Source organism: Rhinopithecus roxellana, chromosome 1, assembly GCF_007565055.1.
Source record: "Rhinopithecus roxellana isolate Shanxi Qingling chromosome 1, ASM756505v1, whole genome shotgun sequence".
Lineage (NCBI taxonomy): Eukaryota > Metazoa > Chordata > Mammalia > Primates > Cercopithecidae > Rhinopithecus > Rhinopithecus roxellana.
The window spans coordinates 98,055,863-98,069,840 of record NC_044549.1 but is presented as its reverse complement, the minus strand read 5'-3'; the positions used below and the strand labels follow the sequence as shown (position 1 = coordinate 98,069,840).

At 38.9% G+C, this 13,978-nt stretch overlaps 1 protein-coding gene across 1 annotated transcript in view; it reads right to left on the bottom strand.

Annotated features, from left to right (window-relative positions):
- Positions 1–5,044: 5,044 nt before the first annotated feature.
- The window catches only part of RARRES1 (retinoic acid receptor responder 1), a 37,697-nt gene continuing 28,763 nt past the window's right edge, over positions 5,045–13,978 (bottom strand). Inside the window, exons 4-6 of the mRNA XM_010367781.2 lie at positions 13,552–13,688; positions 5,839–5,901; positions 5,045–5,757 (exon numbers count right to left, since the gene is read on the bottom strand). Coding sequence (XP_010366083.1) covers positions 5,611–5,757; positions 5,839–5,901; positions 13,552–13,688 — 347 coding nt within the window. The 3' untranslated portion in view covers positions 5,045–5,610. The remainder of the gene's footprint in view (positions 5,758–5,838; positions 5,902–13,551; positions 13,689–13,978) is intronic.

Below are 13,978 nucleotides of genomic sequence, written 5' to 3'. Positions count from 1 at the left end.
TTCCTTTGCTTTTCTTGACTTATAGATGTGGCTTTATACTTGCAGGTTTCTAGGGAAAAAAGATTTTTAAAAAGTATTGAGCACATGTTTTCAAGGCATTTGCTAAATACTTTTTTTTTTTTTTAATTTTTATTTTTTTATGTGGGGTCTCGCTCTGTCCCCCAGGCTGGAATGCAGAGGGACTATCTCTGCTCACTGCAACTTCTGCTTCCTGGGTTCAAGCAATTATTCCATCTCAGCTGCCCAAGTAGCTGAGACTACAGGTGTATGCCACCACTCCCTGCTAATTTTTGCATTGTTTGAAGAGATGGGGTTTTGCCATATTGCCCAGGCTGGTTTCAAACTCCTGGGCTCAAGCTCTCTGCCTGCCCCAGCCTCCGAAAGTGCTGGGATTATGGGTGTGAACCACCATGGCTGGCTGCTAAATACTTTAAATGCATTGTACAATTTCATTCACACAACCCTAGGAGTAAGTACTATTATTATGTCCATTTGGTAATAGAGGAAGCACAGATAAGGTAAATAACTTTAATGAGACCACAAAACCTAAGTTTTTAAATTGATACTTTAATTACAATTATTCACTAAGTGCATTTCCCCCATGAGTGTCTGTTGCTACAGTAGCATCAGGTCTGAAAAAATGTGATTGCTTTGGCATTTCATCAGCATCTTGTGCCATTCACAATAACTTTGAATATTGTTCCTAATGAGGAATACATTCTGTGCACCTTCATGGAATTTAGCGTGATTCCTGTGTTTATTGAGAATAGTCAGAACTACTGGAACTAAACTGGATAAATTTGAATAGTAAGTAAAAATTTTACTTATTTTTAATTTGTAAAACATCCTGGTTATAATGTTACAGTGTTAGAAAAGGTCTTAGATATTTAACCCAACACCAGCATTTCATAGGTAATGACTCAGGCCTAGCTGGTGGAGTAATTAGAATAGGTTCATAAACGGACAGATCAGGACCAGAACCCACATCTCTTTCTAACTCATTAGTTATAGTTGGCAAAGATCACATACCAACCAAAGTCTGTAGCATGGAAAAAAATTAATGAGAATATTCGTAAGTGAGGGTTGTTTATATTACTATCAAGAAGGATAATTGTTGGCTAATTCGAATATTACATGCTTGTGTTGGAGAATAGTAGCAGCACTAGGTAGTACTGTACTGATTCCCAACCCTCATTGCACTTGAAGAATCACTGGGGGAGGCTTCAAAATAAATACCTAGGCCTACACCCAGATATTTAAATTATTTGACTGGATCAAGATAAAACATTTTTTGGGTGATTCTAATATGCAGACAAAGTTAAAGACCACTGAAATATTGCCTGCACTGCACTTAAGCCCAAGACATGAAATGAAAAATTTGTGACATTCAGAAGTGTCACATTGTATTCCTTTGTGTGATATTAGAGTTTGTTTTTTTTTGTTTAATAACTGTTTTTTTTTTTTAAGAGATGGGGTCTTCTAAGACAAAAACCATCTGACTCAGCAATACCATTACTATATACCTAAAGGAATGTAAATCATTCTGTTATAAAGACACATGCATGCACACATTCATTGCAGAACTATTCACAATAGCAAGACATGGAATCAACCTAAATGCCCATCAATGATAGACTAGATAAAGAAAATGTGGTACATACACATTGTGGAATACTATGCAGTCATAAAAAAGAACGAGATCAAGTCCTTTGCAGGGACATAAATGGAGCTGGAAGCCATTATCCTCATCAAACTAACATAGGAAAAGAAAACCAAATACTGCGTGTTCTCACTTATAAGTGGGAGCTAAATAATGAGAACACATGGACACACAGAGGGGAGCAACACACTGGGGCCTATCGGAGGGTGGAGGGTGGGTGGAGGGAGAGGATCAGGAAAAACAACTAATGGGTACTAGGCTTAATACCTCGGTGATGAAATAATCTGTACATCAAACCCCCACGACACAAGTTTACCTAGGTAACAAGCCTGCACATGAACCCCTGAACTTAAAAGAGATGGGGTCTCGCTATGTTGCCCAGGCTGCTCACAAATTCATGGGCTCAAGCAGTCGTCTGGCCTCAGCCTGTAGAGTAGCTGGGACAACAGGCACACACCACCATGCCTTGCTTGATAACTTTACCTTAAAAAAAAAAAGTGTTCCTGTTTTTTGTTATTTCTTTGCTCACTCTTAGATTGTGTAGTTATAAAATCACTAAAATTTAATCAACTCCAAAGTTTAGGATTTTTCATATTTTAATGTTTTTGAAATCTGTGTGAGTCTCAAAATTGACAGTCAACCCAGTAGGAGTAAATCGTGACATGTTGGAATGTATCCCTTTATACGTGATAGCTATTTGCATTGCTAAAACTGTAAATTAGTGAACTGGAGCTTTAATTGCCACTGAAAGTATCTTCAAATAACATTGTAGTGCATCATTGAAATAAGTTAATTGTATTCAAGGAAAATTTATTGTGAGCATTCATTCATTTATCCATTCTAGTAGGTCTTAGGCAGCATGTTAGGTGACTATAGTACTTTGAAAACTAGGAAAGATCACAGAACAGGTCAAAATTTTCTAATTTGAGAGAAATTGATGTAATAAACTATGATGTCATGAATGACTAACATTCAGGTGCAAATAAGCTTCCAACTGACTTTCAAAAGAACTTGTTTAACTTCTAAAAATTCATAATTCAGGTAAGAAGAAAATGAAACTATGAATAAAATAAAATGGAATGTAGACAAAATCCCTGGTATTATTTTATGTGTCTTAAAATTCTGAAAGTTCTAAAGGGATAGGAAAATGAATGTGATGCTGTATGTAATTGTAATTAGCTAAGAGTGATTCAGAATAATTTAGTTTCTTAATGAAAAGAGGACGTAGGGAATTTAGTTTTTCATTTTATGCCAAGTGATTTTTCTGTTGTTTAATAGCTAGTGAAACCAATATTGGTAAAATTAAGTTAACAATTTTAGAGTTTGTGCTAGAAAAGATGTTCTGAGGCCAGGCGTGGTGGCTCACGCCTGTAATCCCAGCACTTTGGGAGGCCGAGGTGGATGGATCACTTGAGGTCAGGAGTTCGAGATCACCCTGGCCAACATGGTGAAACCCCGTCTCTACTATAAATACAAAAACCATCCGGGCAGGGTGGCCACGCGCCTGTAGCTCCAGCTGCTCAGGAGGCTGAGGCAGGAGGGTCACTTGAACCCAGAAGGCGGAGGCTGTAGTGAGCTGAGTTGGCACCACTGCACTCCAGCACTCCAGCCTGGGCAACAGAGTGAGACTCTGTCTCAAAAAAAAAAAAAAAAAAAGAAAAGAAAAAATGTTCTGATGATGATAGTGATAACTTTTTAGTTGGTTTAACTTTTGGGTGTTTTGCAAATTAATTAGGTTAATTGTGTTTGTAAATTTGTATGTATAGAATTCCCCTTCATAATCTATTGTACAGTAATAAATCTGCTAAAGGGTTACCTTAGAATCATTACCTGGTTGGATTATGGACACGTTTGTGAGCCTGATCTCACTAATGAAAAATGTCTTTTGTGGCTCATGCCTGTAATCCCAACACTTTGGGAGGCTGAGGTGGGAGGATCCCTTGAGCCTAGGAGTTTGAGACCAGCCTGGGCAACATAGGGAGATAAATAACCAACTGGTGTGGGACATCCAGGAATAGATAACCATTTCTTTCCAAAGTCAAGATAGCTACCCAATGAAGACCAAACAAACAGAAAAAGAAAAACAAAAAGAAAAAAGAAAAATGCATTTATGGGGATGAGGACTTTGAGAAAGCTCCAACTCTAGAAAGCTGAAACAACAAGTTTCTAGTCCTTAATGTGACACTAAAAGATTGATTAAATATCACAGGACATTGAATGTACTATTATAATGCTCTTGGGACTTTTTTTGAAGATCATTTGGGGAACTTCAGTTACAGAAATCTATCACTTGATTTTGGCATAATTTAATCATTGTGGATTATTTTTGATAATTTAGAAAAAGTATCTCTTCATTATCACATAGGTGGGAGAGCTGATGTGTCCTTTAAATGATTGTTTGCAATGCTTCCAAATACTTACAACTCTTTATTTTATATATGTATGTATGTATTTTTTAAAATTAAGACTGGATTTCACTATGCTGCCCAGGCTGATTTTGAACTCCTGGGCTTAAGTGATCCTCCTGCCTTTGGCCTCCCAAAATGCTGGTATTACAGGAATGAGCCACCACACCCAGCCACAAATCTTTAAATCATTAAACTTTTTTAAAGAGATGGGGTCTCACTGTGTTGTCCAGGCTAGTCATTAACTCCTGGGCTCAAGTGATCCTCCTACCTCAGCCTCCCAAAGTGCTGAGATTACAGATGTGAGCCATCACGCCCAGCCCGTTTTTTTTTTTAATTAAAAAAAATTTTTTTTAAATTGTAAATCAGCTGGATTTTGGGAAGATAAATGCAAAGCATAGGGTTTTAAGTAGAAAAATATATAAACTGGATCAGCTTATTTTATTTTGTATGAGTTCATGCCTTCTTTAGTATAAACTTTTCTGATTGTCTAAAAGTGCATACTTAAAAGTAATATTTTGGTATATTTTAAGGCTGATATTTCCTAATCAATTTACTGGCTACGGAACCTGGCTCAAGGTTTTTACACACTGACATAAACATTCCATTAAGTGATACTAATTTTGAGAGGCAAATGATGACAACATTTCCTGGATCAATTCCTCCTGCCTTAAGGAGATACTCCACTGAATTTGATTAGTACATACTGTGTACTACGTATATACTCTGCTTGCTTTTATAAATTACTTAGGCCAACACTCGGTCCAGGTTGTCCTTGTAAATGAAAATGTAAATATTGAATATACTTTCAGTTACATCAGTGTTCATTTTGATGCATGTTTGCAGACAGCTTTATCTGGTGAGACAGATGTTCTATTATTTGTAAAATTTAAGTTAAGCAATGTTACCATTTCATTTAATTCCAGTTTAGCACAAGTTTTTCCTTTGTATACAAATCTCCACGAGAACATTTAACACATTTCATTATTTAGAAATGTAAACATTTATTTAAAAGTAGGTGGCAAGTTAAAGGAATACTTGCCTGAAATCATAAAATATAATCAAGTTCCTTTTAAACAGTTAATTTTTTTCTATAATTTACTTTCATCGAAAGTATATTATCTTTGTTTACATACTAGAAGCAATTTAGCAACATAAAATATATTAGCTATAGTATGTTCAAAAGAATGAGAAATGTAAATTCAGAGATGAGACCATCATTTTTTGCAGTTTAAAAAAAATGCTGATCCCGTTGCAACATACTAATTATCCAGGTTTTACATTTTAGGGCTGAAACCCTGAGGAGCCTGCTGGTGACTGTTTAGCACTGAGCAGAGTTCAGTGTGCGTGCGCTTCCAGAGTTAAAAGCTAAAGCAGACTGAGAAACAAACAAAAAACCAACATCTTTGAATTTTTGAGTTTTTACTTGTAATCATAGGCTTTCCCAAATTGTTCGAAGATTTATACCTTAGCTATTTTACCAGAAAAATGATTTATGCTAGTATCGTCACTTTTTAAGAAGTTGGAAAATATAATTTTTTCTTTTTAGAAATTACTAAGCTCTGTTGGTACAGCTGATCCTTCTTCAGTTCCAGAGGCTTCTTCTGGTGTCTGTAGCTCTTGACAGTGGTACTTCACTTTAAGTGGTTTGCCAGGGTACCAGACCAAGTGAATACGACAGGGAATTATTTCCTAGGAAATAAGAGTTATAAAATACTATAATCTGCAAAAACTTATGGTAAAAACAATTCTACATACAATTTTATGTTTTACCTGTGTTGATAATTCATGAAGTAGAACAGTATAATCAAAATCAATGGTATCATCATTAGTTTTCTAGAGGGAGAAAAAAGAGTTAGTGTAATAAATATGGTGGTATTTAGTGTAATAACTATACAGTACATTCTTGTTTTGAATGGGTGCCTTGTGTCTCCTACTGCCTTTTAGATTTCAGCCTCAGGGTTTTTGGTAGTATTTTGCTTCAAGATATGGAAGTCAAGGATCCTCATTTTTGTCTTGTCACTGAGTTATATGAAAGTCTGGTTGAATGTCTTATAACTTTTTTGATGGAGACTGAAGTCTGTGGGAATAGGGAGATTTTTTTTTAACAACCTTAATGATCTCGATACTGTATATGCACCTCAAGGTGATATATTAGCCCTGATATGACAGGCAACAAGACAAGGGGAGGGGCAACCAGTAATTCCAGAAGGCCTACTATGGGCCGGGTTCTATGCTAGGCACCTTCTACACGTTCTCATCTAATTCTCCTTTACGATCTATGTATTATGAGCCTGGTTTTACAGGAGAGGTAATATGAGGTTACAGCTAGGAAGTGACAAATGGGAATTCCAACCCAGATCTACTGACTCCAACATCCACATTCTTCATATATACCAACATGAAGCTATATACCACAGTGTTTCTAAAACCAGCGCATTGGATATTTTTCAGTAGGCAGGCAGTTGTCTTCACCTCTTTTATTCACATCGTTTCTATACATTTTACTAGTGACTAAACCAACTCTGTATTTTCTTTTTGACATTTCCTCTCTCCCGCCTTTTTTTGTTTTTGCAAGAGTGCTTATCTGTTCACTAGTAAAAATGGAAGAAAGAATATTTTTTAAAAATACCTTAATTTGGATTATAATTTTAGTCTTTTCCTACTATAACTGAGTACTCCATTTTTCTAAGAGAAAGAATGAGTTACTTAAAAACAATTTGTTTCTTTTCTCTTTCCACCTATTCCCCCTGTTCTCTACTTCCTACTTAGCTCTTTAGAAATGGAGTCATAACCTTTACCTTCCCTTTTACCAGACACTCCCTGCATGGCAAGCTTATGTATGTGCTCACTTCAAAGCTCAAGAGCTGGAACTCTCTCCCACCAGGAGAAGGCCTCAAGAGACAACAGTCAATTTACAGTCTCAGTTAGGCCCACGAGGGAACTCTGTCCAAGTATCTTGAGATAATGGCCATTTTATAATCTAGCTCTGCCCACAATGGCACCAGCTCTAGCACCCGGTAGATAAGGCACCCAAGAGAGTCACACAGACCCTGCAACTGCTCCCTCCTTCACCTGCATGCCATTTATGCCAACTCCCCCTCTAAAAGCCCTTGTTTTTTGTCCCAAAAGGGAAACAGTACCTTAAAGGCAGGAGCCTATACTTCTTCCCCTAAGCTAGCTTTGGAATAAAGTCACCGTCTTTATACCAGACCTCACTCACTCTTGTGAATTGGATTCTGCAAGCAGCAAGTGACTACACTTGCATTTTAGTTATATTACCAGGTTTGTATTAAGACTACTAAAGAATACAAAAAAGGAAACCCCCACCGCCCGCCCCCCTCCCCCGAAAAAGTTTTGTCTCCCCTTTGCCTACATTGATGGAGATTTTTACAAGCCATGAAATTTCCAGTAGGTGAGGAAGTCTGGAGGGATGATACAGGAGAGGGCCTGGATTAATCAGAAATCAACTGCATTTTCTATGGTTTTCTTGGCAGTACTCAGTAAGTTTCCCTCCTGTCTCACAGTGTACCCACAAATGTTCAAAGCAAACATCTGAGGCACAAGCTGCAAAGTCAGAGAATTCATGAGAAAATTCAGTGTTTCTTTCATAAGGGAACAGTTACTGGAGGTTCCGGTGATCAGTCTGGCATTGTTGCTTTGAAGGTGTGTTTAACCTTGTTAGACCTTCATTTGGTGGCTGTCTTGACCTTGGAAGGAAATGGTTATCTATCCCAAGATGTCCCACACCAGCTGAATATTTGTCTCAGACTTTTGTGCTGTCTGCACTATTTTTTAAGTCTTGACTGTTTACCATGTGTTTTTATAATTTAAAAATTGGTTTTAGGCTGGACATGGGGGCTCATGCCTGTAATCCCAGCACTTTGGGAGGGCAAAATGGGAGGATCACTTGAGCCCAGGAGTTTGAGACCAGCCTGGGCAATATAGTGAGACCTCATCTCTATTAAAATAATAATAATTATATATATATATATATAGGTTTTACTTATACACTTAAAATGTTTTATTGAGAACAATGCCTTATTCTGCTTTTGAAAATGGCATTTCGGAAGGAAATCATGGCAGTCTCCAGTGAGGCAAAAAAGAGGCAGAGCTTAAAATAAATGTTAGGATTCCTGCCCCATTTGACAGACTATTTTGGTAAAAGTACAAGAAGAGTGTTACCCATTTTTAAATACAAAAATGTGAGTCGTGATAATGCTGGTAAAACCCTATATCATTTGATTGAGAACTTCCTCAATAAAGTTATTGAAACATCCCTTTACATTATGTTTTTATAGATTCCTTCTCCTTTAGGGGGAACCACCTTTAAACCAAACCAAAAGCACAGCTTCTTAAAAAACTGCAGAAGAGGACATTGTACATCCCAGCCTGGCAAAGGATGCCAAGATCGGACTGCCCTCCCATGTCAAGCTCTGCCAAGAAGTCGTTATTTTTAATATTATTCAGAAATTATCTTTTTGGCTTCAATTCAGATCATCACAAGTGCCAAATCTTGTGGCCCAAATGGATGATGATTTGTTGTTATATTTCCTGGTACCTCAGCACTTAATCTTGTTGCAGACAGACTGGAAGTGTTTTGTTTGTTCCCTTTTACTTGGTCATGACCCAGCCCACCCCTTGCTCCTCCACCCTGCTTCCCCCAAAAGGGAGCAAAGGATCTCTAACAGAACCAGGGTGGTTTTAGTAGGAAGAATTAGGCTTAAGTTAGTAATAGAAGTTATCAAAAGTAGATTTCAGCATAATAGATAAGGTAGATAGGATGGTTTCTATATGTAGCTTTGGCTAATGGAGACTTCTACGTAATATGAAGATGAGCTGACTGATAGTGATGTGCTGCAGGTTAGATAGTTTGGGGTGCTTACAAATCTGGTACTGATTGATAAGAGTTAGAGCAATACTCAGCTTGACTTTTCTCAGTTCATGTTAAAGGCTAAAGGTATGGGCTTACCCATTTTTTTCCCTAGCCAGCAAATATCCCTTGTTCTTGGCACAGTCCTCATAGTATTGGGAATGACTGACATCTATTCTTCAGTTCTAAAGAAAGCGTCGTGCCAGTAAGATGGGTCTTACTTTATATTTGCCTTTCAGTCCTTTTTTTTTTTTTGCACACTCTTCCCTCAAGCCTTGTTCATGTGGGGCTGTGAGTTTATAAGCTTGTACTTCTTTACACATTGATTAAAAGGTGACATTAGCCCTGAGTATCAAGATAGTAATTCCCACCCAGAAAGTTTTTGGAAAAATTATCATCTTTATACTTTTTTTGAGCTACCTTGGGCCAAGAGCACCTCCAGTCACTTCCTGCCTCCGTGCCATACTGGCTTTCTCAGTCCTAGTGTCCTGTTACTAGTCTCTCAGAGCAGTATTTAGACCTTCTGCTCATAGTGTCTTTTAAAAAATCATTGCTTGTTGCTTGTGTTGCTTCTTTTGGTGAAGGGTTACAGGAGACCTTAGTGGCCACTCAGTGGCAGAATGTGAAAATCTTTGTGCATATGTGCATACTTTTCTTTAAGAGAACTCTAAGCTGAAATGCATATCAACCTTGAAACCAAATATCCTAATTGCTCCAGGGATTTAAATTTGTGTTAGTTTCACTTCAATCCTTTGTGAGTCCTCATTTAATAGGCCCTAAGAGAGAAATGATTTGCCTTGGGTGACCCAGCAAGTCAGCTGCATATTCAGCTATTATTTATCTAACACCCAGACATCACAGGGGGAAAAAAGAAAATCTAAAACTCTAACTCAACGAGCATTCTCCCTCTGCATTTCTGTTTTTGTTTGTTTTGTTTTGTTTTGTTTTTGAGACAGAATCTTGCTCTGTCACCCAGGCTGGATGGAGTGTACTGGCACAATCTCAGCTCACTGCAATCCCTGCCTCCCGGGTTCAAGCAGTTCTCCTGCCTCAGCCTCCCAAGTAGCTGGGACTACAGGTGCCCGCCACCACACCCGGCTAATTTTTGTATTTTTAGTAGAGACAGGGTTTCACCGTGTTAGCCAGGGTGGTCTCCATCTCCTGACCTCATGATCTGCCTGCCTCGGCCTCCCACAGTGCTGGGATTAAAGGCGTGAGCCACTGCACCCAGCCTGCATTTCTGCTTTTTAACTGTCTAGTTACACATGTGTCCTCACTTTCCTACTTGCAGTTTGGTTGAGGGATATTAGTGGACAGATGATGGACATGAAAGACTGGTTAGAATGGGAGAGAAATACACCTGCTATTTTTTGTACCCTAGTATGTCCTAGTGGTAAAAATGTGTCATATGCAACTGCAAAAGAAAGGGAAACATGTTATCTCAATGTGTTGCTCTATTCCTATTAAGTTATCCTCTCACATTTACTACAATTAGTTCTGTATTATCTTGACACCATTTTCTATGCTTAAAACAACCTCTTCCCCCTAACTTTAAAATCAGGTGCAGTAAAAGCCTCTTGTTGAGGGTGTGGTTATCTTGGTAGATAAGAGTGTGTCAGAAATAGATAGAAACTTCTGTAGCAAAAGATAGAAACTTATCTAGCAAAAGAACTGGTACTGTATCTTGACTTGTTATGTGGCAACAATCAATTAGATGGTAATTTCTATTTAAAAGCATTCTATACGGGAAAAGACATGTTCATTTTGACAAGTAAAGACAAAATCTAGGTTTCTAGTTGATGTGTGTTATACATGTGGTCTTTGGGAAGCAAACCAAACTTTATTATTGGCATTAAAAATGATGACTTAATGCTGGGTAAATCCTGTACTCAGAAGATATTCACTGATGATCCATCCATGGGTGAACCTATGAACAAAACAAATTTTTTAAATTGGGGCTTATGATTAGTTCAGCTTGCCTCTCTGATACTCCCAACACCTTTGCTCTTGTCCTGCTCTCAGCTGATTACTTTGCCTCCTTTTTCACTGAGAAGACAGAAGCAGTTAGAATAGAGCTTCCACAAGATCCCACTTTGATATCTGCCCTCCTAGACTGGGCCACTGTTTCCTGCTTTCCCTCTAGGTTAACTCTCCATGTTTCTAATATCATGTGGATTAATCACATCCTGTCTTGCCTACTCAAAGATAGTAACTCTAACTAACTTTTCCCTCTCTTTCATGCAATTCCTACTTTGCCTCTCTCTGCCGGACTTTTCCTCATCAACATATAAACATGCTGTTACGTCTCCCAACCAAAAAAAATACAAAGAAAAAACCCTTTCAGCCCTGTGCCCACCCATTGTCCAGCTGTAGTCATCTTCCTTCCTTTTACTCTCCTTTATTATAGCTAAATTTCTTGAAAGGATGGAATGTCCACTTCCTCTCCTCCCATCCTTTCCTGAACCTACCTCAATCAGGCTTTTGTCCCCACTATGCCAGTGAGAGGGCTTTTGATAAGCTCTCCATTCGTTGACTTCCAGTTGCTCAGTGAAATGGGCAGTTCTCATCTTACTTGAGTCTCCAGCAGCATTTAATACTACCAGCCAGTCCTCATCCTTGAAATACTTTCTTTTCCCATATCTCCAACTGCTTAAGTCAGAAGTGTTCCATGATCCAATCCTTTACATAACTTACCTTCTTTGTCTACACTCATTACCTGTGATCTCATCCAGTCTTGTGGCTTTAAATACTATATGGTGACAACTACAGCTGAGACCTCTCCTGTGAACTTTAGACTCTTCTGTCCAGATGATTACATAGATTATCTGGTTATAGAATTTAGAATGCCCCAAATCAAGATAATTCTCCCGCAATTCTGTTCCTCCTCTAAGCTTCCCCAATCGGTAAATGAAAACTCTGTCCTTCAAGTCAATTACGCCAAAATCCTAACAATCATCCTTAATTCCTCTCATTTCTGATATCCATATCTGACCCATGAGCAAATACTGTCAATCTGCCGGAATCCAAACATCTCTCTAGCCCCATTGCCACCACCCTGGTCCAAGCCACCGCCAGGCCTTGCCTAGAATATTGCAATACTTTTTTTTCTTTTTTTTTTTTGAGACAGAGTCTTGCTCTATAGCCCAGGCTGGAGTGCGGTGGTGCGATCTTGGCTCACTGCAACCTCCGCCTCCCTGGCTTAAGTGATTATCCTGCCTCAGCCTCCTGAGTAGCTGGGATTACAGGCACCCGCCACCAAGCCCGCCTCATTTTTCTATTTTGAGTAGAGATGGGGTTTCACTGTGTTGGCCAAGCTAGGCTTTGAACTCCTGATCTCAAATAATCCGCCCGCCTTGGCCTCCCAAAGTGTTGGGATTACAGGTGTGAGCCACTCTACCTGGCCGAATATTGCAATACTTCACTGGTCTTTCTGTTTCTTCCTTTATCTCCCTGTTGTCTGTTCTTAACAAAGCAGCCATAATGATCCTATTGTAAGTCAGATCGTGTCACTCCTCTGGTAAAAACCCTCTAATGGGTAAAAGAGTGAAAGACAAGACTCTTTGAATGGTCTGCAAGGTCTTACATGAACTGATGCTATCCACTTGCCCCCCTCCATTTGATCTGTCTCCTGGCATGCTCCCCTCATCACTCAGTTCCAGCCACACCAGCCTCACTGCTATTTCTCCTGCTCTCAGCTAATGACTTTGCCTCCTGTTTCATTGAGAAGATAGAGCAGTTAGAATACAACTTCCACAAACTCCCACCTTGATATCCGTCTGTCTTTTTAGCAGTATCTGCACCGCTGTTTCCCTCCAGGTGAACCCTCTGTGTTCCTGGGATCATCTGGATTGATCATATCCTTTCCTGCTTACTCAAAGATATGAATCTTGCAGCCTCAGCTCCTTCCGCCTGACATTCTCTTTCCTTACGGGAGCAGGGCTCAGCTCACCCTCACTTCCCTTTGGCCTCTACTCCAAAGTCACCTCTGCTCAAATTAGCCTTACTTCAGACAAGTAGTAATTCTATCAATACCCTGCATTCCCTGTTCCCTACCTCATTTTTTGGTTTTTCTTTACTTAGAGACAGCATCTCACTCTGTTGCCCAGGATGGAGTACAGTAGCGCAATCATAGCTTATTGCAACCTCCAACTCCTGGATCAAGCAATTCTCCCAACTCTGTGTCCTGAGTAGCTGGGACTACAAGCATGTGCCACTACATCTGGCTAATTTTTATTTTCTTTGCAGAGATGGGGCCTTGCTGTGCTGCCCAGGCTGGTCTCAAACTCCTGACTTCAAATGATCCTTCCACTTTGGCTACTTAATTTTTTTTCATAGCATTTACCATCATATGATACATATTTATTTATTAGTTCACTGTCTCTTCTCTCACTAGAATTAATCTCAGTGAGGGCAGCAACGTTGTGTCTTTGTTTGCAACTGTATCCCCAGCCCCTGAAACAAATACTTGGCCCATTGCATGAACTCAAATATTTATTGAAATGAATGTGATTAAAACTCTTGATATGAAAATAGGAATTCACATGAATTCAGTCTAAGGAGACTGCATTGATGGTAACTCTTGCGGCATAAGTTAATTTTCAGGTTTTTCTTACCCACTGCCTCACACTAGTGAGCTGTGCCAAGTAGTAGTGTGAAACCTGTGTTGTCATTTCCCACATCACATAAGAGCTTCCAAGGAAAGCCAAATCCCAGATGGGTCTCAGAGAGGGATCAATATGTCCATGATTATCTGAAAGAGACAAAAAAAAAGCACATTTGTATTAATGTATTTTTGAGACAAAATCTCAGAAATTGCAGAAATGAAATAGGGTTTAAACTTAGTCATACCAATCATCTCTCTCACAGCAAGACCTTGAGCCAGATACGTGATTTGTTTGTATCTGTTTCTATGTTAGTATGTAGATTTATATTCTTCAACTTGCCAAACTGAGTAAATCTATTATAAATCAATGGCCATTTGCTGTACTGTATACATGCAAAAATAAGAGCTATGGAGCCTACATTCTATCAAGCCTATGT